Source organism: Coptis chinensis, chromosome 3 (assembly GCF_015680905.1).
Source record: "Coptis chinensis isolate HL-2020 chromosome 3, ASM1568090v1, whole genome shotgun sequence".
In the NCBI taxonomy this organism is placed as follows: domain Eukaryota; kingdom Viridiplantae; phylum Streptophyta; class Magnoliopsida; order Ranunculales; family Ranunculaceae; genus Coptis; species Coptis chinensis.
The window spans coordinates 119,735,928-119,761,361 of record NC_141458.1 but is presented as its reverse complement, the minus strand read 5'-3'; the positions used below and the strand labels follow the sequence as shown (position 1 = coordinate 119,761,361).

General features: G+C 38.0%; 2 protein-coding genes across 3 annotated transcripts; both read left to right on the top strand.

Annotated features, from left to right (window-relative positions):
* The first annotated feature begins 442 nt into the window (after positions 1 to 442).
* Positions 443 to 4,593, top strand: LOC147513722 (uncharacterized). The gene is made up of 3 exons (XM_086599552.1): positions 443 to 1,255; positions 2,927 to 3,050; positions 3,729 to 4,593. Exons 1-3 carry the CDS (start codon positions 581 to 583, stop codon positions 4,292 to 4,294), a joined length of 1,365 nt encoding a protein of 454 aa, XP_086455678.1. The 5' UTR covers positions 443 to 580; the 3' UTR covers positions 4,295 to 4,593.
* A 14,860-nt stretch (positions 4,594 to 19,453) lies between these two features.
* LOC147513721 (UDP-galactose/UDP-glucose transporter 2-like) lies at positions 19,454 to 22,465 on the top strand. Of its 2 annotated transcripts, XM_086596929.1 has the most exons (7): positions 19,454 to 19,789; positions 20,071 to 20,099; positions 20,183 to 20,384; positions 20,658 to 20,900; positions 20,994 to 21,095; positions 21,701 to 21,808; positions 21,922 to 22,465. In XM_086596929.1, the coding sequence occupies exons 1-7, from the start codon at positions 19,664 to 19,666 to the stop codon at positions 22,162 to 22,164; spliced, it is 1,053 nt and encodes a 350-aa protein (XP_086453055.1). In that variant the 5' UTR covers positions 19,454 to 19,663; the 3' UTR covers positions 22,165 to 22,465. The 2 variants fall into 2 exon arrangements, with proteins under 2 accessions (XP_086453055.1, XP_086453054.1); XM_086596928.1 differs by having other exon boundaries at positions 20,658 to 21,095.
* The last annotated feature ends 2,969 nt before the right edge of the window (positions 22,466 to 25,434 follow it).

Genomic DNA, 25,434 nt, shown 5'->3' with positions numbered 1-25,434 from the left:
CTCCACGTGTCAACATCTCCAACCAAAATGTGATTTTCTATTAATTTTGACCTTTGATAAATCTTCTTTTTCATATCTTTATGGTCGTCAACTAGTAACATAATTTTCTAAATATCGGAATATCCTACGTGGTAAATTCCCTACTTGTTTAAAACACCTCACCAGACAGATTTAAAAATTTAAACAGTGAGAAACTGAGAACCATTTAACCTGGAGATCTCCACCCTTAAAACAAGAAGCTACCTATCTCTTTCTCACTCTCTTTAAATCCCACAGCACTTCAAATCACTTCACTCACTAATTACTTTTCTCTCTCCCCATTTTTCTGATTTTGTCTCTGAATGTGAATTTATTGTACTTTTCTGCACTTTCTCTTTCAAACATACCAGAGTTTTTACTTTCAATGAATTCTGATTTCTGAGTAACTGATATCCAATAAGTATTTCTGTCTCTGCTTCATCTTTATTACTCCTATTCTTGTACTTCCATTCTTCATTAATGCATCACAACTACAACACTTCTTCTTGTTGATCAAACTTTTCATAGGTTTTTACTGTTAGTTTCTTCCTAGCTTCCAAGTATGGAAATGGAAAGAAAATTGAGAAAACCAACACCAAAACCAGCAGCAATGCTGAAAGAGTACTTGAGAGATGATTTTAGCTCATGTTCATCAAGTGGTTTTCGTTCATTTCCTCGACAATCATGTTATGCATCTGTAAGAACTTTACTAGATATGGATCTCAAAAATTCAAGAAAACTTCTTCCTCAAACTCGTCCAAAACAAGCGAAAACAACCAAAATCACTGCATTTCAAAAGGCGTCGATCGCGGTAATTAACATTGTCAAGCACTTTCAGTTTTCTCAAAAACAAAAAATGTTGCCAAGGAGTATTTCAAGGAGATTGAAAAGAAGCTTCACCAAGAAAGCCGATAGAGAGATCAAACGTGAAAACAGTGTTGTTATTAAGGTGAAAGACATTTTACGGTGGAGATCATTTACAGACGAAGAGAAGCAGAAACCGTTGGAGTGCACCGCGTCTTCGCCTGTCCAAACAACTATAACAACAATGACGACCACTACAACTTCGAGTAATAGTTGGTCTGATAGCGATTTTACGGAATTTTTACTCTCTTCATGTGGAAGTTCAGAGTGTTCAGGTGAAAATGAGGTTGATGAATGTAAAAAAGATTTACTAGAGAAGAAGAAAATTAGCAAGAGAAAGTGCAATGAAGTTGTTGAAGATTCCATGGAGAAGGTAATTAAGCTTATTTTTGTTTTGTTTAATGCTTTATTTAGTTCCATAACGAACTTAATTTTTATTAGATTTTGTCTGTTGGTAAAGTAGTTTACCTGAATTTTCTAGTTTAGTTATTAATTTTTGTTTGAATCTTAGCTGTTCATTCTTGTCATTTTGTGAACACATATCTTCCATAGAAATTTCGTTGACTTCGAGTTTTGCTCTTGCTTTTTCTTCAATCATTCTTGTATTAATTGTTTCTACTGTTCTGACTTCTGAGTTATTAGCTATTGAATTTTTTTAAACTGTTTAAGTTACAAAAGGATGGAATCGTAGAAATAAAAAACTTATTCTTACCAAGGGTCGAAGTCCCAAATACACTGTTAACCAGAATGGTCAATGTCTTTGAAGTTTAACTTTGATTATAAGACCCACTTTGTATAACACATGATTTAAAACTAACCTTTATACCATGCTTCTCCTTCAAACTAACCTTTAAAATGGTAATGTGGTGCATTGGTTACGCCCTAAGGCCTAAGTGTTATGTGCTAGTAGCCTAGAACACTTCAATATTTAGTGTGATCAAACAAATTATTTTCTTCTTGGACAAGAGCAATTACACTAGCAAATTCCAAAACTCATAAACGGACAATAGCGTGCTCATGATTCAGCAACTCAGTTGGCAGCATATAGACTGGAAGTCTGTTTTATACTTTTATGTTTTGGCATTTGTGGGATTTTGTTTTGATGCAAGTCCAGCTGGTAACTGTAGAGATTCACGTGTGCAGAATTTCTTGGGGGAAAAGTGGAAAACACTTGGGTACATTTCGAGTTTCCGTAATAAATTAGATCACTGATTCAAGTATTTAACAATTCAACTCCATGGAAGTATGTTGTCCTTTAGCGGAACTCGCGGCGTTGAATCTTACCAGACAAGTTGACATTATTAAATGATGAGATGAGATAGTAGTTTGGTACTCTGGTACTTGATAATTATTTTTTGTTTCAATAAATTTGTTTTATTAGCTAGGATATTATTAGGGGACAGGCAGTTGATTAAAAAAAAATTAACAGAAAATCGAGAACTGCCTGTCACATTATATTTGTCTGTGGGTGACTGGGTGATAATGTGGTATACTGGTATGAATGCGTTTGCTTCTCAAATTAGACATTGATGCATGCCCATTGAAGAATAAAATCCTCAATCTTAAAGAGTGGTGTGTTTGCCAGTATACAGAAAAAATATTATTAGTTTTAGTTTATATTAGTTACAAGCAGAAAAAAATATTAGCTTAGGTGGCAGTTTTAGTTTAAGTTTATAATGTGTGAAGGAAAAACACTTGACCATTGTGCAACAAAAAGGAATAGAATGAACTTAGTTTTAACGAATGTTTGTTAGGAGTACTATAGAGTATAGAGAACAGAGAACTAAGAAAGAAACCCCATTTTCATTTATATTCTATTCTTTTAGTCTAGGAATTTTCTTATGTAACTTAAATTATTTTAGAAATTGTTCCAGTACGATTATGACCTTTGATTTGAATTCAACCCCAGATCATACTAATTCACAACTATTGTAATCAATCTTTTAAAAAAGGTGTCATTATCATAGGATTAAATTATTTCTTGGCAAATTTTCAAATTCTATGCCTCTGATTTAATGGTTTATCTAATTATCATTTTAAACAGTGCCATGGAGATTCTGAATTCAAGGACAATGATCAGTTCAGCCCGGTTTCAGTACTTGGTTTTCCATTCGAAGAAGATGAGGATAGCTCCTCTTCTTTCCAGTCAAGTCTCGAAAGCATGGAAAGTAAGTTACCTTATGGCCACAATTAAGCTCATGAACATATTGACAACCACTGTGACACTAGTACTAAAATAAAAGTACATCATTACTAACCAAGCAGACTCAACCAGAATCAGTTGAACGTCTATTCAGATTTCCCACAAATGGCCCTGGATGAGATAACGCGAATGGGAATATAAAATGTACTGCTAGCTAGATACATTGTCGTGAGTGTTATGTCCTATGAAGGCTCCATTACCAGCAAATTAAGGCATTAAGGAAGTAAGAGATATAACTCCTTGAAATCTTGAATACATTATATCTAGGAACATTCTGCCAAGACATATACAACCTCAGTAGTCTAACATTGTTAATCAGATATTAATATGAAATCATTTCCATATTATACCAGCAAGGGTCAAGTATATCGAACCAATGCTTGTATTAGCATATAACTTTGTTTAGAAGTTCTGATTCTCCGATGAGCATATTGTCAAAATTCACATTTTGCTTTTTCAATGACGTGATTCTTGATCCTGAAGATTTTCATGATGAGGATCCTCTTAATGAAAAACTAAGTGTGGCGCATTTAATTAAAACAATGACTTGACAAACTTGTATAATACTTTGCTGTAGTGTGGTGTGTGTGTGCACAGAGAGTTAACATTGGTATTTAATAGAAATGTTATCTTGAATTAACAGGGACAAAGCACAAGCTTATGCAGAAGATCCAACGCTTTGAAAGTCTAGCTAAAATAGAACCTCTTGACCTAAACAAACGGATTGCATCACTTGAGCTAGAAGACTCGTTCGAATGTCCTAGTGATTCTCAGTCCAATTCTGTCAACAATGATGAAAAAGTGGATCAAGAAGAAAATGAAGAGTACATTAAGACAGAAGAAAGGGCAAGAGAGCTACTTAGACTTACCAATGAAACAAGTGGCAAATACAGCGATAAAGATACGGCAGACGGTCTCTTAATGGATTTCTTTAGAGATGAAATCATGGAAGGGAAACGTGCTAAAAAGACATCAAAAGGAGATGAATGTGACAAGGAGTTTTTGAAGGTGGCAACAGATTGGATGAACGGAAATAATGCATTGATGGATTGGAGAGTCGAGGAAAGCAGAGGAGTACATGTTAAGGAGATGGAGAGGGGAGGAATGTGGAGACAGTCTGAGGAAGAAAAAGGGGAGCTAGCTTTAGAGATGGAGATTAGAATCTTGAATTCTTTGATGGATGGCTTGTTATTTGATCTTTTATCTTGATAGATTAATCAACGACAATTATTTAGTTAACTTCCGCGTACTTGACCAAATTCTCAGGTATGAATGACTTGAAGGTGATTAATGTAGATTGATCGAGAAGTATGTTCCTCATAGACACAGGGAGTAGTTTGTGAATATGAGAGTGTAGCTCCGGGTGGTATTCATCATCATTTAAAACTTTAGGTATTTAGGAAAGAACCACTTGTTCGATCTTGTGTATTACCAGAAATGAAGTAAACCACCTCCAGTAATGTAAGGCGATTTTGGATTCAATAACACCACTTTGTACTTCTGATGTCTCTTTTAATCTCAGTTGGTTATTAGTAATTAGTTAGTTCATTTGAACAATTTGTCAAGAAACGGATTAGCTGTGGAACTTCTAACACGCTAGCACCTTAGCATGCATGGAGGATTTTGTACATGTTCATGAAGTATTGGATATTTAGCGCACACAACTGTAACATTCCTTTTAAGCTTAATAAGCATGCAGGTAAGTCAGGTATCCGCCAGTGCGCCACAGCTACGTACATCATCATCGCTCATGAGGCAAAACGCACTGAACTAAGTAGCACATGATTTTTTACCCTTTTACATATGAACAACGCCATTTCTTACTAGGCATTGTGACTTTGTGAGTATGGTTATCACTTGTCAAGTATCTGTAGCCAAACAATCTATCTATCTCAACCTCAATTTGATTAAAAGGCATATTCCATGACCTACACTCATTTCCCCTTCCACAGCGTTAAGGACCTAAAATTGGAGCTAAGATCGTAAGAACACTATATATATATTAGTCTATCCAGCCTGCGCGCAGTCCTGCCTAAAGGTACTTTTATTCAAGTAACGGTTCGCAAACGATTATACAGCCTCCCCTGTGCATCATAGGTACCAAATTATCTGGCAGTCTCATTTGTACTATCCAACTTCTCAACATGGTTTCGGCGAAAAAACTGTTGGTTATACGATCCAACAGCAGCTATCCGGAATAGCTCACAAGATATAATATGGCCCACTTAAACGCTGAGTTGAATCTCAAATTTTCTCTAAGAAAGTAAGAAAGTGTGGTATTTTCGGGCTTTAGCCGGGTATCCCCATGGATTAACTTTAGGACTCGAGATCTCTACAACCGGTACAGAGATCATCTCTGTAACCGTGTTATAGAGATCTCGAGTCCAATTAACTTTGTTTACGTTTATCGTTTTAATACCCAATCATGGGCTTCTACGTTTAAAGTTAAGAGACCGGTTCCTCTATTCTGTACCACACACACACATTTCGTATCTCGGCGCACACACATATCTTGGAGCACACACACAGGTATCGAGGCACACACACACACAAGTATCGAGGCACACATACATATCTCGGATTCGGATCAACGGCAAGATAATACGGTTATAGAAATAATCTCTGTACCCGGTTGTAGAGGAACCGGTCTCAAGTTAATTTGGGTGAGCTTCTAGACCTAATCGCTGATTCAAAGTTTCAAACTATAAAATAGAGTGGCAGAGGCACTATAGAAATTCGTGGGCTGGGTATGTCTGCTTAGCAAGGCTTACGATAGTTACTTTGAAAAATAATATGGCCTAACTAAACTTGGATACTGATCCAACTTCCTAGTTCAAGCGGCTTGGGCCTAGAAATAACAATTCCTGAAAACAAATTTCTGAATTCTTTTGTATATATACTTAGAGTTTAGATGTAGTATTTCTCATTGTACTGTATGTCTGTGTGGATGATCTTTGAAGTATCAGTATGTCTAAGACACAACTTATTTGCTGTTTAACTTTGGAATGTTCACCAACACTCATATTCATAATTCATCGAAGTCTCAAGTTTGAGGATTTTGGCGGACCTCGTCTGGGATATTTGCTGGTTTGGGCGTTTGGCAATACTGGTTTGAGTGCCTTTCAAACTATGGGCCAATTCCAGCACCCTAAGTTTAATCAAGTCTAGACCGAAACACCTAATGTTCCATGGAGATAAACGCGTTCTTAATCATTTTTTTTTATCCATTTCAGAATTTGATCAAATGAATAAATAAAACTAATAATAGTAATAAATCAATATAGAATTTCATACATATCTCATTAGTTTGGATCGATCCCCATATAAAAAAATTTATTGATAAAATAATTTCACCGACAGTGCGTGCTACAATTGCATTATTAAGAATCTTATTTGGCCTGTTTTAGTAGTTACTAATTCCTACTCAATCAATCAGCTTCATCAGATTTTGATTGTATACAACTCCATTATTCTTGCTAGCAACTTCCAAATTTTGATGGACAATATTGAAATTTAATTAATAACAAACGACTTTGGTGACTCGTATGTGTTATATCTATACTGTGGTTTTGTTGATTGTGGACGACTTGCATGCATGGCATGGCATCTTGTCTAGTACGTACGGTTTTGCTCATAGTGCAAGTTGAAGCACATTTATTTATATTATTGGTTATCTGGAGATATGGAGATAGGGGTGCCAACGGGTCAGTTTTGGGTCGGGTCTTAACGGTTTTGATTTGGGTTTTATTATTTGTGGTTTTATCTGTTTCGGTTTTCAACGGTTTTAGTATAAGAATTATAGAACCTAACTTAAAATCATAAAAACCCATGGGTTTTTATCGGTTTCGGTTTTAATTTGGGTCTTTATTATTTATTATGATTATTAAACAATTTCAATCATTTAAATATTAAAACTTACATTATTTTTATTTTATTTTTTTATTTTCCTACACGATAATATTTTATATATAATTAGTGATGTATCAACAATCATATTTACATCAATTTATGAATATGTATCAATCATACACGTTAAAATATTTACTATTCATGTAATAATTTAAACATTTGATATAAAAATTAAAATAATAAAATATCTAACCTTATAATTTTGATTTTCTTTTTACGTGCATACACATATATTTGTTTCCTTTGTATTAACTCAATCGTGTACACGTGCAATCACATATATTTGTACATGTGTATTAACTCGCATTTTAAATCGAACATGTGAGTACGTACATGCATCTTACAATTACATTTTTTAACATGAACACTATATATTGGTTTATAATAAGTGCGTGTACCACAATATATCAAGCATGTGTCTCCTATTTAAATATACACGTGTATAAGTTAATAAATATAAAATGTATTAGTTAATTCATAATATACACGTTGACATTATTATTAACAATCTATGATACACTTGTTTAACGTATAATTATAAAATATACATTTAACAACACACATTCACTATTATGCTATATATATTTAATAGACTTTTACACGTAAAAAATATATTTTATATTATGATGTATTAGTTTGATTATCTTAAATGTAATATAATATTAAATTTTATATTTCGAAATCATAATAATCGGTTTCGGTTTGGGTACCCACGGGTTTTTTACTATTCGGTTCGACAGTTTCGGTTCTTTATCGGTTCGGTTTTTAATGACCCATTTTAAATAAGTCTAATTTTTTAAGACCCAAAATCGAAACATTCGGTTTCGGTTTCGGTTCGGTTTTGAGGTAATGGGTACCCATTCCACCCCTATTTGGAGATCTTTATTTTATACCAAATATGCCAACAAGGAGAAGAAACGGATGGAGCCAGTGGCTTAAAAACGTGGCTATGACGCGACTTATTAAAACATGGAAGAAGTCCTTACTTTAGGAATCAGGACTGACATCAAACGCCTACATCCCCAACCCCATTCTTAAAAAACACGATATGTAAAAACGTATAGAAGAAAGAGCTTACAAGAATGCGGGGATTTGTTTGTTCAAAAATTTCTGTTACACATTACTTCGTGAACATAGCACTGCTGGACAAAAATGGTTGAAAACATAGCACTGCTGGGCTGCATAAGTGACTGCTTTGGAGTCTTGAAATATAAAACTCAATGTCGATTTAGGTCTTTTTGGTTCAGATTATGTAAAATATCCAAATTAGTTTTAAAACCGTTCACTGCTGTATTTCGTTTTCTAATATTATAAAGTAATTACTTTTCCATTGCTTTGGCCAATGTCAGACTGATATTGCCAAATTGTCTTCTGTTTCTTTTTTCTGTAAACAGGCAGTCTTATGTCAAAAAAAATTAATAAATGTAGTGATCAATGAGGTTGTAATCCTTCCATTTAGAGCAGTAAAATATAGCCATACGCAAAACGGTAATATCAGTGTGATATACTGCTGCGTTATCATATTACTCACAATAGAACAGAAGGCTTTGATCAATTTTATTCTAATTTGTGAGAATTTTTCATTCTTTAAACCAAACACCAACCAACAGTACGCCAATTGAAATGAAGTTATGTTAAACAAGTTCACTCACTTCTTATATTCTAACTAATAACTTCACTGAGTTTTATTTCTAATACATATTAGATATTACCAAATTACCAAGTTCATTTAGAATTCTAGATCATCACCGTTTACCCAAAACAAAACAAGAGGGTGTGGAATAAGAATACAGTTGAGATAAACACGTGCGATGCAGGTGCATTTGTTGCTAGTAATAATAATACAACTCTACCAAACAGTGTGTAGATGTTGTGTTTACTGGACAACGACCTGATGATTCGTGTGGTAGGAAATGACTGCACTCTTCTTGGGATAAGAGTTGTCTACTTATCAAAAATTTGGGGTAAACTTGAATCAAACCTTACGTAGTTCATCTCTCTCTACTTATAGATATTTGAGATGACCTCCCTTATTTGCTCCAAGCCATTATGAAGTGTAGATCCATCTTGCGTACTATCTTGATGATTCATCATTACTCTACTGTTACAAAGTTAATGTCTGTGTGATTGTGGCGTTGATTGAGCTCTAAGATCGCGCTAGTTGGTTTGCTTCTATAAATGGTTGTAACTGATGCTGTTGGATGACCTGGGTGTTGGGTCATGAGTACGGTCTAATGGTATATGACGAGCTGAAGGTGGACGACCTGGTATGTGGACATGTGCACTGTAGTGTGGAACGGAGGGTACTTACACAGCCCCCTTTATTTTTTATTCGTTCTTTGGATATGATAGCTGTCGCATGGAAAAAGAACGGTTTAAAAAGTAAAGTTTGAAAGCACGTGTCTGACAGCTGTTTGTTTTGAATTTAGGTTTTGGAAAATGTGCGGGAACTATTGGGCTGGATTCGTGGGCCCGAAATTACGGCGTTTTGTGGGTGACTAATGATTTAGGTGTTTGGGAACACGAAACATTTAGGTTTTGGCAGCTGAAGGGTTTTGACTTGTAAAGCGTTTGTCTCTGTTCATTTTTTCAAGCAAAAAAAAAAAAAAAACAAAAAAAACCAAAGAAAAAAAAAAGAAAGAAAGAAAGAAAGAAAGAAAAGAAAGAACTTTCTCTTCCTTTGCTATCAGGTGTGTGTTTTCAACTTAAAAAAATTTGATCTTTTAATCTTTCTCTGAACTTGAAATGTCTATGACTAGTGATAGTTTGAGTGGTGAGGTTGAAGTTGATGAATGGAGAGAGAACAGTAAATGATGAAGAGGAAGATGTTGAAGCTAGGTCTCGTAGTGGTGCAGATGTTTCGTCTTCTTCATCTTTGGAGACGAGGGCTGAGGATGTGAGGAGGCCTAAGTCGGAGGATTGTTATGCTTATCTGACGGAGGATTTTGGTTGGGTGGAGGCCGACCTGGCCATGTATGACCTAAGGGGGGAGAGAAATTTGTTTCTTAGTGACTACATTCCTTGAAGTGGAGGAGTAGTTGTTTGCTATGGACAGATGAAGGCTGGGATGAAGTTGCCTCTATCCCGTCTTACTGTGGAGGTACTGAATTATTTGGGGAAAACCCTTCATCAGTTCGTAGGGAACAGTTGGAGGATCTTCCATGTGTTGGATCTGTTGAATGATAGGGGTTATAACATCTGTTTAACATATGTGTTGGAGCTTTGTTGTGAGGAGGTCGGGTAAAATGAATTTCAGTTTTTAGGTCGGAAGAGAAATCGCTTGTTATCTCTGGGGTGAGTAAGGAGGAATGGAGTCGTAGGCCGTTTTTGGTTGTGGGTAGATATTGCCCTCCTCGTTTGGAGTTGGCAAGTCGTGTTGTACAGTTTGTTGGTAGGTCATTGGTTTTAGGTCGTAGTGTGTGTATGGTATATTATGATTTGGACGTTCTGACTTATTTGTTTTGTTCTTGCAGAGGTTTCTATTTGTGTTCGTACCGAGAACGGTGTTATAGAAAGGTTTGCTTGTTTGATCTTGGAGGAGAAACGAGCTTTGCTGGGGGAGGTTGCTCATTACTTTAAGAGGCGTGGAGGAGAGAAGATTAACCGTAAGAGGCTGGAGCAAAAGAAGAGGGCTCGCAAGGCTATCGTTGTTCTCTCTTATTCTAGCTCGATTCTGTTATGGAGAGGGAGAGCCAAAATAAAGCACCTGTTTCTAAAGGGAAAAGGGGTCGAGGGGGAAGTGACAACCGCCTCGGGAAGCTAGGGGCGGCCGGAGGAGTCGCTGAAAGCCGCTCTACATCCGTGACGCCTGAGTTGGGTGACGAAATCGCTTTTGCACCCCAACGCTCTGAGCTGGGGGATGGAGGACGCCTCGCATCCAACCGCTTCTCCTCCGGGTGATGCAGATCGTTTCAGATCCAACCGCTTCTCCTCCGAGATCTTGGGTGCCGGAAGTGCCGGTGGTGTTGCCTTTGGTGGAAATGCCGGGTGGAGGGTGATGCTCCCACTTCGCCCGAAGCCCGCTCAAGAGGCGCTTCGAAGTGGTTGAGTCGGAGGGGATAAGAGGTCCCGAACTGAGTCTGAGGAACAACCTAGTACTGTTAAGGGTCGTACTTCTTCAGGTTGGGTACCTTTGAAAAAGATGAACCTGATTGGTCTGGCTGTTGATGTTTGGGTGGCTGAGGCCCTTGGAAAGAAGAAAGTTGATGATGTTGATCCTGGTCAGGAAGTGCGGCCCCAATTGCGAAAAGTGATAATGACATTCTGGACAGGTTTGTCATGTATGAGGATTCTATTAGCTGTTTGAGGAAGTTTGTGAAGAATGGAGACTGCAGTTTTAAGTCCACGTTGGTTGCTGGAGGGCTGATGGAGAGCATTGTTCTTGATGGGGATAGGCGTAAGTTGGATAGTAAAAGTCTTGAGGTGAACCTGAAGGAGATGGATCGATCACTGTACTATGTGAGTTTTATTCTGTTATGAGTTTGTTTTCTTTGGGTTTTGCCAATATATATATGATCTAATCGTAATTTGTTATTTGTCAGGTTCTGGCCATGTACAGGAAGTTGAGGGATATGGCATCCTTTTCCGATTTGTACAAGGAGCTAGATGCCAGCAGGAAGGCTTATGGCAAGCTGGTGGCCGAGCAACAGGTGGAGAGGGTTAAGGGCTCAGGTGCAAGAGCTGGGTGGGAAAGTGACTCTGTTGCAACCCTCTCTTGACTCTGCAAAGCTGGAGGTTCATCAGTGGGTCGCCGAGTGCAAGAAAGCGTGAGCCGTTGCTGAACAAGCTGAAACTGAATATAACAACCTGGTTGACTTGGTGGAGGGTGGTGATACTTACGTTCTGGTAGATGATTATCTGGAGCTAGATCGTAAGCATGAGCTCCTGAAGATGTCAGTTGAAAGTGGAGCTGCAACAGTGTCTGTTGAAGATACTGGTGCATATGCTAGTAGACGGTCTGACCTGCCATCCGATCTAGGTGCTGCTCCAACTGTTCCTCTAGTTGTTTCTGTCTCGAACGTTTCTGAAGTTGTTGTTGATCCGGCTAGTGGCCCAGTAGGTGGAAAGGGTGGACCACTGGAGCCTTTGAATGTGGAGAATCTTCCTTTTGTTAATTGATCTTGCCGTGCTTTGTGGTTGTTTGTTATGTGGATGAAATGTTTAAACAATATTCTCTTCCTTGCAGAGTTGATACTGATACTGATACTTTTGATTTTTATGATGGGGATGCTAAGGTCGTTTTCCTAGGATAACCTGGGGGCCTCATGTATCTAATCGAAATTATATCTAAGTAGAAATATTTAAATTACTTACTTGTTAAAATTGGCTTGAAACATGTATGTGATTGCTTCTGTTACTTTTGATTTGTTGTTTAACGACATGTGTTGCATAATAGTCGTACTGATGAACTGTTTGATGTTGCTAGGTCGTATGAGTGTAATAGGTCGTCTGATTGTATCAGGTCGTAATGTTTTTGTGTACGATCTGGTGGGTTTGCGCAGCTAACACCTAGGCTTTGCCCTGTGTAGTTGTGTGCGAGCTGAGTCATTCCTTTTGGGGGACACTCTCATAATTAGCCTTTGAATGGCTATTGTAGTTGAGTATAACTTAAACTATTTTGAGGTCGTAAGTTGACTTGGGGTCCTTTTGGGGGTCTCCTGGATTTTATTTGTATGATAATTGGCCTTTGAGTGGCAATTACAGTTGAATCATACTTAATCCTGGTATGGGTGTTAAGTTGATTTAGGGTCCATTTGGGGGACCTTGTTTGAATTGATTGATAATTAACCACTGCGTGGTTGTAGTTGAGCCGTTGTAGACTCTGCCTTTGATGTATGCCCTGACATTGTGATGTCCTATGTCGGGTTACAAGCTGTATGGTCCTCATCTAATGCACAAAATGAGAGTTGTACACAAAATGTTAATGAAATTTTATTCCTATCGACTTATGTATATGGAGAAAGACTTATTGATAAAATCGCTTTAGAAGAGCTGTATTCCAAGGTCGGGGAAGCATATCACCGAGCTGAGTTTTGATCCAGTATGCGTCATTTCCAATGACTTTATCAACAATATATGGGCCTTCCCATGTTGGGACGAGTTTCGCTGGAGCTATTGTCTTTTTGAGGACTAGGTCTCCAGCTTGAAAAAATATTGGGACGACCTTCTTGTTGTAAGATCGTTAGATCGTTTAGTGGTACCGAGCTAGGGATATTGTAGCTGCTTCTCTTTGCTCTTCTAGGAGATCAACTTCTTTGGCCAAGATGGTGTCATTGTCTCCTGACTCGATGATGTCAAAACGTGTGGTTGTGAGTGTGAGTTCTGATGATATTACTGCTTCTGTTCCGAAGTAAAGTGTGAAAGGAGACTTATTTGTACTGGCTCTGGTTGTTGTTCGATCTGTATGACCATAGAATGTTTTCGAGCTGTTCTGGCCATTGGCTTTTCTTGCTTTCCAACTTCTTTTGGAGGTTTTCTTTGATGGCCTTGTTTGCGGCCTCTGCTTGACTATTGCTTTGTGCATATCTAGGTGTAGAAAATGCTTGAGTGATGCGCCATTTTTGTAGAAAAGCCTTGACTTGTGTTCCAGCAAATTGGGTTCCGTTGTTCATGACAAGGGTGTGGGTGTGATGATATTGGTTCATATGAAATTGATGATGTTGACCTCCTTGACTTGGACTAATGGGATTGCTTCAACCCACTTGGTAAAGTAATCTGTGGTTGTCAGGAAGTATTTGAGCCCTGTTTTCTTTTGTGGGATGAATGGTCCCATGATGTCTAGCCCTCACATGTGGAAAGGCAATGGGCTTGCAATATTGATCAACTCCCTTGCTGGACTTAGGTGGTTGTGGCCAAATATTTGACATTGGAGACATTTAAGAACGTACATTTTTGCCTCGATATGCATGTCTGGCCAATAATATCCTTGGGCTATTGCTTTATGTGTCAGGGATCTTGCTCTTGCATGGTTATCGCATTCACTTTTGTGGATTTCGTCGAAAATAAGTTGGCCTTCGCGCGGAGTTATGCACCTTAGGTGTGGTCCTCCTGCGGATTTGCGAAATAATCGTCCGTTGATTACTGTGTATCTTGGGGCTCGAAATTGTATTGTACGAGTATTCTTTGTCTCAGCCGGCAGCTAACCCTGTAAAATGTATTTAAGGAATAGGCCTATCCAAGATTGATTGATTTCCTCTTCGGATGATGGTTGCAAGTCGGTGAGGCTGTTAACACTTTCTTTTTGGTATGCGGGTCTTTCCAAGATGTCTATGTAGAATGTGCTGGGGCAAACCTCTTAGGTCTTTGAGGCTAATAAAGCTAGACTGTCTGCATGTCTGATATCTTCCTTGGGAATGTGCTCCAATGAGAATGTTTTGAACGATCCAATGAGGTCATTGACGACTTGAGCGTACTTTGCTAGGTTTGCTCCATTCGTGACATACTCTTTGGTGATCTGTTTGACGATTAGCTGGGAGTCGCTGTAAGTTTTAAGCTTTGGAACTTGTAGCTGTTGTGCCATGCGGAGGCCTGTGATCAATGCTTTGTATTCCGCTTCGTTGTTGGACGTTGCGAAATCGATCTTGATTGATTTTTATAGCTAGGTGCCTTTTAGTGATGTTAACAAAGCCCCCAGTCTACTGCCGCTATTGTTGCATGCTCCATCTACGTAGAGGTGTCATGTGTCAGGGGTGGCTGGTTGATGAAGTGAAGTGATGGGCTCGAGTTCCCAGTTGGTGTCTTCGACGGGGAAGTCCGCAAGGAAATCAGCAACGACCTGTCCTTTGCGAGACGTTCTGGGAACGAACTCTATGTGGTGCTCTCTGAGCTCTTCAGCCCATTTGGCCATTCGAGCGGTTTTGTTGCTGGAACTCAGTAATTGCTTGAGGGGTACATCGGTGATTACCTTAATGTTATGAGATTGGAAGTAAAGTCGGAACTTCCGAGCTGAGTAGAGTAAAGCGAGCATTGCTTTTTCCATTGGAGAATAGTGTTTTTTCTGAATCTACTAACATTTTGCTAGTGAAGTAGACTGGTTTTTCAACACCTTTGTGTTCTCGGAAAAGAACTGAGCTAATTGCAAAGTCGGTTGTTGCAAGGTAAAGCCCGGTCTTCGCCTTCTTCTAGTTTGGACAAGACGGGCGGTGTTGCATGATAAGTAAGCTTTCAAGTCGGTGAAGGCTTTGTGGCACTTGTCTATCCATGTGAATGTTGCGCCTTTTTTGAGTATTTGCAGGAATGGTCTACATTTGTCAGATGCTCGTGAGATGAATCTGTTGAGTGCTGAAACCATGCCTGATAACTTGTAAATTTGTTACTTTGTGGTTGGTGCCGGCATCTCAAGGAGAGCTCGTGTTTGTTCTGGATTTGCTTCAATGCGCCTTTGTGACACGAGATAACCTAAGAATTTTCCTGAGGCTACTCCGAATACGCATTTTACTGAGTTGAGCTTCATCTTGTTTTGGCGAGTCGTTCAAATGCTTCTTGCAAATGTAAGATGTGATTGCCCGCCTTTTCACTTTTGACCACCATGTCGTCTATGTAGACCTCCATGGTGTCTCCGAGCAAGTCTTTGAATATTTTGGTGACCAGTCTTTGGTAGGTCGCACCGGCGTTTTTTAAGCCGAATGGTATGACGTTGTAATAGAACGTTCCTTGCTCGGTTACGAAGGATGTCTTTTCCTGGTCTTCTTCTGCAAACGGTATTTGGTTGTATCCACTGTATGCGTCCATAAATGATAAAAGCTCGTGGCTGCAAGTTTGGTCTACCAGTATGTCGATCCTTGGTAGGGGGAAGCTATCTTTTGGGCAGTGCTTGTTGATGTTGGTGAAGTCTATGCAAAGTCGTACCTGACCGTTCTTTTTTGGGACGGCCACAATGTTGGCTAGCTAGGTCGGGTACTCGACTTCTCTGATGAATCCAACATTTTTGAGCTTTTCTATCTCTTCATTGATGGCTTTTTGAAATTTGAGTGTTAGTTTTCTAAGTCGTTGTTTGACAGGCTTGATAGTTGGATCTACATTTAACTTGTGGCAAGCGACTTGAGGGTCGATTTCTGGCATATCGATATACGACCAAGCAAAAATATCTTTATTGAGAGATAGAAATTTGACAAGTTGCTCCTTAAGTTTGGGGTCTAAATTAGCCCCTACATAAACAAACTTTGGGTAGTCATCTAAGCCTAGATTGACTTTTTCTCCTGGTTCTATTTGAGCTTATTTCCCTTTGAGCTTGTCTGCTGTCGTTGCTGTAGGGTTGGACATTTGAGGATCTTGCTTTCTTGGGACGTCTTTATCTTCGATGACCTGAGGCTTGGATGAGGTCGTTGTGCTGACGTGATTGCACCGGTGAGCTTCTAGTTGGTTGCTTCTGAGCTCCATGATGCCTCGGGGATCGGAAAATCGTAGGACCTGGTGTAGGGTTGATGGGATTGCTTGGATTTTGTGAATCTAACGACGTTATAGAATGGATGTGTAGGATGACTTAACATCTATCACACTGAAGCGTGTTGAAGTTTTGACCATGTCTTCCTTCTCTCCAATAGAGACTGGCAGGATGACATCTCCAATGACATCTGTGCGATCTCCGTTGAACCCATAGAGCGGTGCATTTGATTCTATCATCACCGAGTCTGGCAGGTGCATGTTCTTGTAAGTTTGATAGAAAATTATGTCGCACGAGCTACCTGGATCGATGAGAACTCTTTTTACTGTCCACCCGTTGATTTTGACGTGCACTACCAGGGCATCATTGTGGGGTAAGCACACCTTGTCTAGATCATCTTCGGTGAATAAAATTATTGTTGTTGTTTGAGGATTGGTGGGATTGATCACCTCAGCCTTGTGTGAGAGGTGGTAGATTTCTTGAAGTGCTTCTACTCTTCTGCGCTTCTCCCGACCTGAGGTTTCATCATTTGAGGTGTTTGTAATCATGTTGATTACTTTCTCCTCATCGTGGTCGGAGGAGTGCTGCCTCCTATTGTGCCTCGAACGACCTAGAGATTTAGATCGTCGGGCTGTTTTTCTCCTGCTTCTGTTGTTGACAGGTCTCTCGTTGTTGTAGCTCCTGCTTTTGTGGCGCTTGGCATCCAGCTTGTGCCTTATATCATTTTCTGGCAGGAATTATTTCAATCTACCTTCCTCCACTAGGTCTTGGAGGTAGTGTTTGAGGCTCCAACAATCATTGCTGTCGCTGGTGGTGGAGCTTGTGGAAATGACAGTATGGACGTTCTGGTATGACGATCACCTTGTTGATGTTAGGCTTGAAGTATGGTGCTATATATATCTTCTTCAGGATCTAACTCAGCGTCCTGGAGAAGTTAGAGAATTCCTTTTTTGTGTACGAAGGCTTGCTGGAGCTGGCTTTCTTGTTGTTGTTGTTGTTGTTGTTTGAATATTGATGGCTTTATTTGGGTCATCATCTATCGCTTACTGCGAGGACTTCTTTTCCTTTGCGTTGGGCCATCCATTCTTCGTATTTGATGTACTTGTCGACTCTGTGATACAAGTCGTTTAGGGTCTCTGGCTTGTTGCGCATGAGAGACCCTACTAGTCCGGAGACGTCTAAGAGGGTGTTTGTGAATGCAGACGTTGCAAAGCTGTCTTTGAGTTCTGCTTCCAACGAGAGGAGGTCATTCTTGAAATGCCCTAGGAACGCACGGATTGTCTCTCAATGCGCCTGTCTTAGCTGGAACAACGAGTCTAGGTCGGCCTGCTTCTTCCTGTTGTGGAAGAATTTTGCCGCGAATATTTCGGCCAGCTTGTCGAAGTTGCTAATGGAATCAAGAGGGAGTGTGTAGAACCAATCTATGGCTCCGTCCTTCAGGCTGGCCGGAAAGAGTTTGCACTTAAGATAGTCGTATTCTGGCACGTTGTAGAGTGCGAGGGTCTGGCTGAAATATGCTACGTGCTGGCCTAGACACGAGCTACCGTCGTACAGCAGGAACGTTGGTTGAATGAACTCTAAAGGCGACTGCTTGTGACTGATTTCTGTTGTAAATGGTGATGCATTGTACGTCTGTAGTATTTTCTAGGCGATCTGGAGTGCGCTATCCTTGTCATTCGCCTTCTCCAATCTTTGTGTGAAGTCTTCCAGCTTTTGATTGGTGGTGTTGGTGAGGGTTGTGATGATGTTGTTCTCCACTGCGTCTGAAGGGCCGTTGTTTGCATTGAAGGTGGTGTTTTCGTGCATCATCTGGTTTTCTTGTTGAAGTGCTACAAATGACTCTTGAAGCGTCTTCATCTGATCTGCTAATGCTTGTAATTGTGCTTCCATGGTGACTTGTTTGTGACCAACTTCGTGGGATTGAGAAAATGGTATGTGTATTTTCTCAAGAAAACGAACCGGCAGACGACGCCAATGTAGATGTTGTGTTTACTGGACAACGACCTGATGATTCGTATGGTAGGGAATGGCTGCACTCTTCTTGAAATAAGAGTTGTCTACGTATCAAGTTTCTTGGGGTAAACTTGAATCAAGTCTTACGTAGTTCATCTCTCTCTACTTATAGATGTTTGAGCTGACCTTCCTTATTTGCTCCAGGCCGTTATGAAGTGTAGATCCACCTTGTGTGCTATTTTGATGATTTGTCATTATTCTGCTATACAAAGTTAATTTCTCTGTGATTGTGGCATTGATTGAACTCTAAAATCGCGCTAGTTGGTTTACTTCCATAAATGGCTGCAACTGATGCTGTTGGACGACCTGGGTGTTGGGTCGTAGAGTACAGTTTGATGGTATGTAACGAGCTAAAAGATGGACGACCTGGTATGTGGACACGTACACTGTAGTGTGGAACGAAAAGTAATTACACAGTGTATTCAAACTCACAACTTCGTAGCTTAGTTATAACGTTCCTTTCAATTCACATCCGCTACTTTTCAAGAATTTCGTGAAAAAGCGTTGAAGATGTTATTGTGTGTCACATACGTAAATTACAGGCAGCAGATCACTTTTAACGCCATAGCAGGTTAGCAGCAGCGTTTCTCTCGTGAACCTTTGAACCTGATGCAAGTGTGCAACACAACACACATTTTACTCGCATGGTCCTAGTACTAAATCTATGTCCTACTGAAACTTCTTTTCATCTAATCACATGGTTAATAAATACTACATTGATCAAAAATTTCACACATTGAGAAAATGAGAAAACAAAAAGACCCACATAAGATGTCAGCATTTGTGAATCAGAATCTGACCAAAACTCCACACATGAATGGGTCTCACACAGATCTACATCACCATAGCTAGTACGACCAGACCCACATACAATTGTCCTATATTCCATAATAAATACATATTCTAACTCTTCCAATTGTGTTGTTGTCGTACCATCAAACAAGTAGTCTCAATTTCACAACAAATCACTCTCCCAAATAACCCTACAAGTCTAAAACAGTAAATCAACGATCATGATATGAGCCCAAGACTAATATATATATATAAATAAGTAAAGACTATTCTCACAAGAACAATTCTCTGGCCCCCACTTCTCTCTCTCTCTCCTCTTTAAAGAAAGAAAGAAAAAAAAAACTTGTTGTTTTACCTGTGATACCTTTCTTTCTCTGTTTCATTCTCTTCTTCTGTTTCTTTTTAAACATGCAGAGCAGCACAACAACAACAACAACAACAAGAGAAGCGTAGTTTTTATTTTCCGTATATAATTGAGAGTGATGAGGAGCGAAGAACAAACACGGTCCTTGTTTGGGATATCACTATCTGATAAACCTGTTTGGAAACAATTTGTCATATGTTCTTCTGGCTTCTTCTTTGGTTACCTTGTTAATGGCATCTGTGAGGTATATATATGTAATATGTTGTGCATTTTTTTTTTCTTTCATTCATACCTTGTTAATATAATATGTTTGATCATTAAAATATCTCGGTGTTTCTAATTATTGGGTTTTTTGTTTTGTTTTGTTTAATTTTTTGTAATTAGGGTTATTAATAACATTGACTGTTTCTAATTGAAAAAAAAATAGAAATACTTTTTTACTGTGAAATTATGACAAGCTTAAGAAACCACGTACTGGTAAAACAGCAGCTCTTGAGTTTATAATTCATTTTATTTTTATTTCAGGAATATGTTTATAATCGGCTACAATTCAGGTTTGTCGGTCCATCTTTGTTAATTGGTTCTAACTTGTGTATTATTGTTGCATTGAATGATTGGTGTTTTGTTGTTTTGTCAGCTACGGATGGTACTTCACATTCGTACAGGGATTTGTTTATTTGATACTTATTCACTTCCAAGGTTTCACAGTCAAGCAAATGGTTAATCCTTGGAAGACTTATTTGAAACTGTCCGTCGTTCTTATGGGTTCACACGGCCTCACTAAAGGGTCTTTGGCTTTCCTTAACTATCCCGCTCAGCTCATGTTCAAATCCACAAAGGTGAATCAATCATAGTGTTTTGTAAATCACAACATCGGCCTATTGCTCAATTTTAGGAACTATGAATAACTGTAACCTTGAATGCAAATGTAATTCCAATGTAAAATTTTATATTTCTTATGAGAAATTTTATATGAAAATTTCTTGGAAACTGTCGAATCGGAGAATTTTGTTGCACTTGATGCATCATATATGGCCCAAATTATATAACTGAATTTTCACTGAATATTTTTTTTCTAAGTTTTTCTTTTCTTGATGGTGTGGTTACTCTAGGTTTTACCAGTAATGGTCATGGGAGCCTTCATTCCGGGTCTGAGGCGGAAATACCCACCTCACGAATATGTGGCAGCTATGCTCCTTGTGTTGGGTTTGATCCTATTCACTCTGGCAGATGCTCAAACCTCCCCAAATTTCAGTGTGCTCGGTGTTATTATGGTATTGGGTGCTTTGGTCGCGGACTCTTTCCTGGGAAATTTGCAAGAAGCAATTTTCACGGTGAATCCTGAGACAACACAGGTGATACACGTGTCTTCATTTATATGCAATTTTAGTGTGAGAAGGACCCATGGAAAATGTGAGTTCTTATTTAACTCTTTATCTCTCATGCAGATGGAGATGTTGTTCTGTTCAACGGTTGTTGGTCTGCCTTTCTTGATTCCACCCATGCTTGCCACAAAGGAGCTCTTCACAGCATGGAATGCATGTTATCAGGTAATGACGAGTTTGGGCTGCTTGCTAATTGACTTTCCCTTTGTGAATATAATATATGTTTCTGTCATATTATTGCGTTGATATGAAATTTCATCCTGTAAGTATGTGGATTGTTGTTGCTTTGAAGCTCAATTTTTCCATACTAATCATAGGACAGGAAACTTATTGCAAGCTTAACAGACTGCCACCTGTTGCACTAGAAAAACATACTCTAGTGGCGTACCTGTGATGGAATCCCTCCCTCGTGTTGTTGAGGAAGCAGCCTCTTTGGCAGCTGTGTCAGCCAAAGCCATGGATGTGTATTACAGTATCTAAATGTCCGGCTTGTCATTCAGGTTATGCAAGAAGGCGATATCTTCTATTCTTTATCATCTAATGACAGGTGGTTATTGCTCTTAATGATTAATCTCGTTAATGTAGATATAATTTAATAGTCATGTAAGGTCTGTATAAGCCCAGCAATCTGTTTGGAAAAGTTCTCAGTCTTCTCACCAGGGGTGAAAGCTAGGTGGTAGAAATCTTCTCATTTTTTATTTGAAAAACGAAAAAGTTGAAAGTTGCAAGTTTTTTTTTTTTTTGGCTTGACAATCAATATCATTTTGCAGCATCCTTATGTTTATGGGGTGCTCGTGTTTGAAGCAATGGCCACGTTCATCGGCCAAGTCTCAGTTTTGTCGCTCATTGCCCTCTTTGGGGCTGCAACAACTGCCATGGTACGCCTTTATTTTTAAGTCTTTATGGATTTAATATGTGACAATTTTGTTAGATGTTTTTTTCATTATAGATAACATTTAGTTATTTATTTTTCGAATATCTATATAAACAGGTGACAACAGGAAGAAAGGCAGTAACATTATTACTATCTTACCTGATATTCACAAAGCCATTAACGGGGCAGCATGGGACAGGCCTCATACTCATAGCCATGGGAATTGCAATGAAGCTGGTGCTAGATAACAACTCGAGCAAAAAGAGGAATGTAAGAGACCCATCAAAGCCCTCGTTCAAAGAAGAGAAGATTCAATTGGGCACTATGGACGAAGATGAAGAAAGAAAATCGTTAGTCTGAAAAAAGTAAACTATATCTTGTAGTTTGTGGCTAAAAAAATATAAAATAGGGAAAAAGAAAAGAGGGGGGGATTCAACTTAGGAATGATTGCTGGAGGTGTTTATGATTAATGAGCGCCTATTAGAGTTCAGACTGAAAGTTTAATGGTTGATCATGATCAGCATGTCTTAGGCTGTTTTTTTTTTTTCAAAGGAAAAGGTTGGATAGAAAGGTTTCTGTTTTATACATGTGTTTAGGGCATAGTTGCTCTTTCATAACAAATGCTTATTCAATATATTCGTTTTAATGTTTTTCGTTTCAAGTTTCTAGTAGTAGTTTGAGGTTGTTTTCTTTGATGATGAAAATGAACACACTGAAAAAGGTGGTCCTATATTATGAATCATTTGAAATCTAAACAGTATAAAAAATCTGGGTCTAAGCAATGGTGATTCTGTTTCTGTCACGGTGGCAGAATCGTGGTTTCACGATTTTTTTATAATTTTTTTGACTTTTTGGGGGCCAAATGATAATTTTGCTATTTTCAAATTTGTTTTTTGTGGACAAAACTGTAATTCCACGATTTTAAATTTTGTGTTTTTTGCAAAATGTGGTGGGCTAAGATTTGATAGCGCAAGTACAGCCGGCAATAAGAAATCCGTCTCTCTCTCCTTTAAAGAACCCGCCCCACCTATAGTTTTTTTTTTCATACCTCGTTTTTTTGTTTTTCTGATTTTGCTTTCGCCAAACACTACTATTACAATCCATGCTACAGCCCATGCCATCGGAAATTTCGAATAAATTTTCACACTATTATTACAACCCATGTCACATCTTATGCCATCTGAAATTTTGACAATTTCATTAGAAATTCTGAACAAATTTTCAGAATATATATATATTTTTTTAAGTGGAAATTTTATTGATACTACTAACAATTTTACAAATAATTAGGACAAATGTCATGAAATGTTTGTTCGCATCAAATTTTCTCGAATAAAGAAATCATATCCTTCTAAAAACCAAACTTTGTTAGAACCAAATCATGCATAACGCTATCGCCTATAACTTTTTTTGAAGTCTCTTGAAGAGCTCAACAAACTATTATTCTAAGAAACCAAAAGTGTCGAAACTAAACGGAATGAAACAGCGCTGGTTAACCCTGCAAGCTTCTCATATTTCTCCATATTTTCTGTCGCTGCTCTTTTAATTGTTTCTCCCATCTCAAAGTCACCATTCCCGAACCCTACCAACGGAAAGACTTCAGTTACATCAACACATACATATTTTTCTTCAAACTAACTGTAAATCAAGACATCTGCAGACTGAAGTATCGATCTGCCCTCATTCGGATCAGTGAGAAAGTTTATTTATTATTTATTTATTTATTTTTATCCCAACAAATTTAACATATTTAGTTTAAATTAGTGGGTTAATGGCATAGTTAGCAATTCGTAATATGGCAAAAATTTGATACGGAAAATATTAGAATAAAATTCGAGCTTTGATAAGAATTCGTTTTTTCAATTTAGATTAAAAAAAAAACGAAACTACAAAAGTTCGGGTTCATAAGTAATTCGAGTATAATACGAAGCTAAAAATTAAAAAAAATACGATAAAATTTGACAACATACTCAGCAAACTTATAGTGAAAATACTAATAATTCACAAATAATTCATGAATAATTCGCGGATTAATGATTTCCTGCTGAATTAACGAATTATTCTTTATCATTGATAAATACGACCTTTTTTAACTTTTTTTTCGAATTAAACGAATTCACAAATAATTCACCAAATTGCTAACTATAGTTAGTGGGACCTCCTTACATCTAGAGCAACAAATTGGGTCGGAGATTCAAATTTGAATTTTAGAATCGGGGTTTTTTATTAACCCGATTGATTTCGGTTTCGGATAGATAACATAAAATAAGTGTGAAAAACAACAGGCACATCACGCGTACCAGAATAGGTTTCACGTTCATCGAACGTGCCCACAATGCTAGTTATTTTAATAAAGATGGTTATATGAACTTCACCTTATAGTAACTCTTAAAAATGGACTTACAAGATGAATTATAGACTAATTTTTTGTGAAGATATACATCACATGATGGAGAACACTCCCACAAAAAATTAGCTCAAATGAATATGTTTAATTTTGTCAAAAGTTATTATGAAATTAAAAAAAATTAAAGCGTTTGATAATTTTATAACATTTTAAACGATATTTTTTTGTGAGAATAATTTTTATTGTGTAGAGAACATCTCCATCAAAAATCACTTTTTAATTAATTGTATTTAGTAGTAGAATTATTTTGGAGTCACAATAAGATAGAGTTCATGTAACCATCTCCTATTTTAATTGAGTAGCAAGTTGCATGTGTAATGTGTTGTCTCTTGTCTGAAAGTGAACTTCATTTTATTTCATTTTATGGTATGGTCTATGGTCGATGGTGGTCTGGTGGAGGTTATGTAGAAGGGTTGTTCGAATTTCGAAACGTACATATCTCGGGAAATTGAATTCTGTTCGTCGTTTACTCAATAAATATATAATATCTTCACGAAATTAATTAGCATTTCAACATAGGAGGACAGTTTAACTATTTGAACCCCGTGAAAGTCTTTATCTCCAGAGAAAAAGGAAAAAGTGGGGTCCCGTGAAAGTTCCATATTTGCGTTTATTGCAACGTAGATTGTTAGTTTGTTGAAGTAGACTTCTCTATTGTACAATAGCAATTCAACTGTTCAGGTTCCAATCTTGAGCAAGATTAAAAATATCGCTGATATATATGATATATTGCTGATATATATATTGTTTTTTTGGTACACCAATATAGATATATTTGATATATATTAGTATATCTTCAAAGCTAAGGGGGAAATGGAATGGAAGAGGAAGATGGAGGAGGGAGATGGAGAAGGAGGAGTGGAGATTTAGAGTGTCCGGAGAGGAGAGGAAAAAAAAGAGAATGAGAGGCGAAGAAAAACGAAGGAAGAGAGAGAGATGAGACATGCATGTAAATCAACCAAGTTGGTTTTTGTCATATATATATATCGGTTTGTCTAGAGTGCCACTCTAAATCTGCCACTCTTATCTCACACTTTTTCTCAGCCGTCCGATCTGTTCCTGAGATCATCAGATCTAATTCTGATAAAAACTCGAAATTTCAAAATTTCAAAAACCAAAAAACGAAAAAATACGAAATTGAATATCTTCTTCTTCTCCACTCCATAAATTTCCGAATCTAGATCTGGTGAAACATTAAGAACTTTGATAGTTGAGTACACATC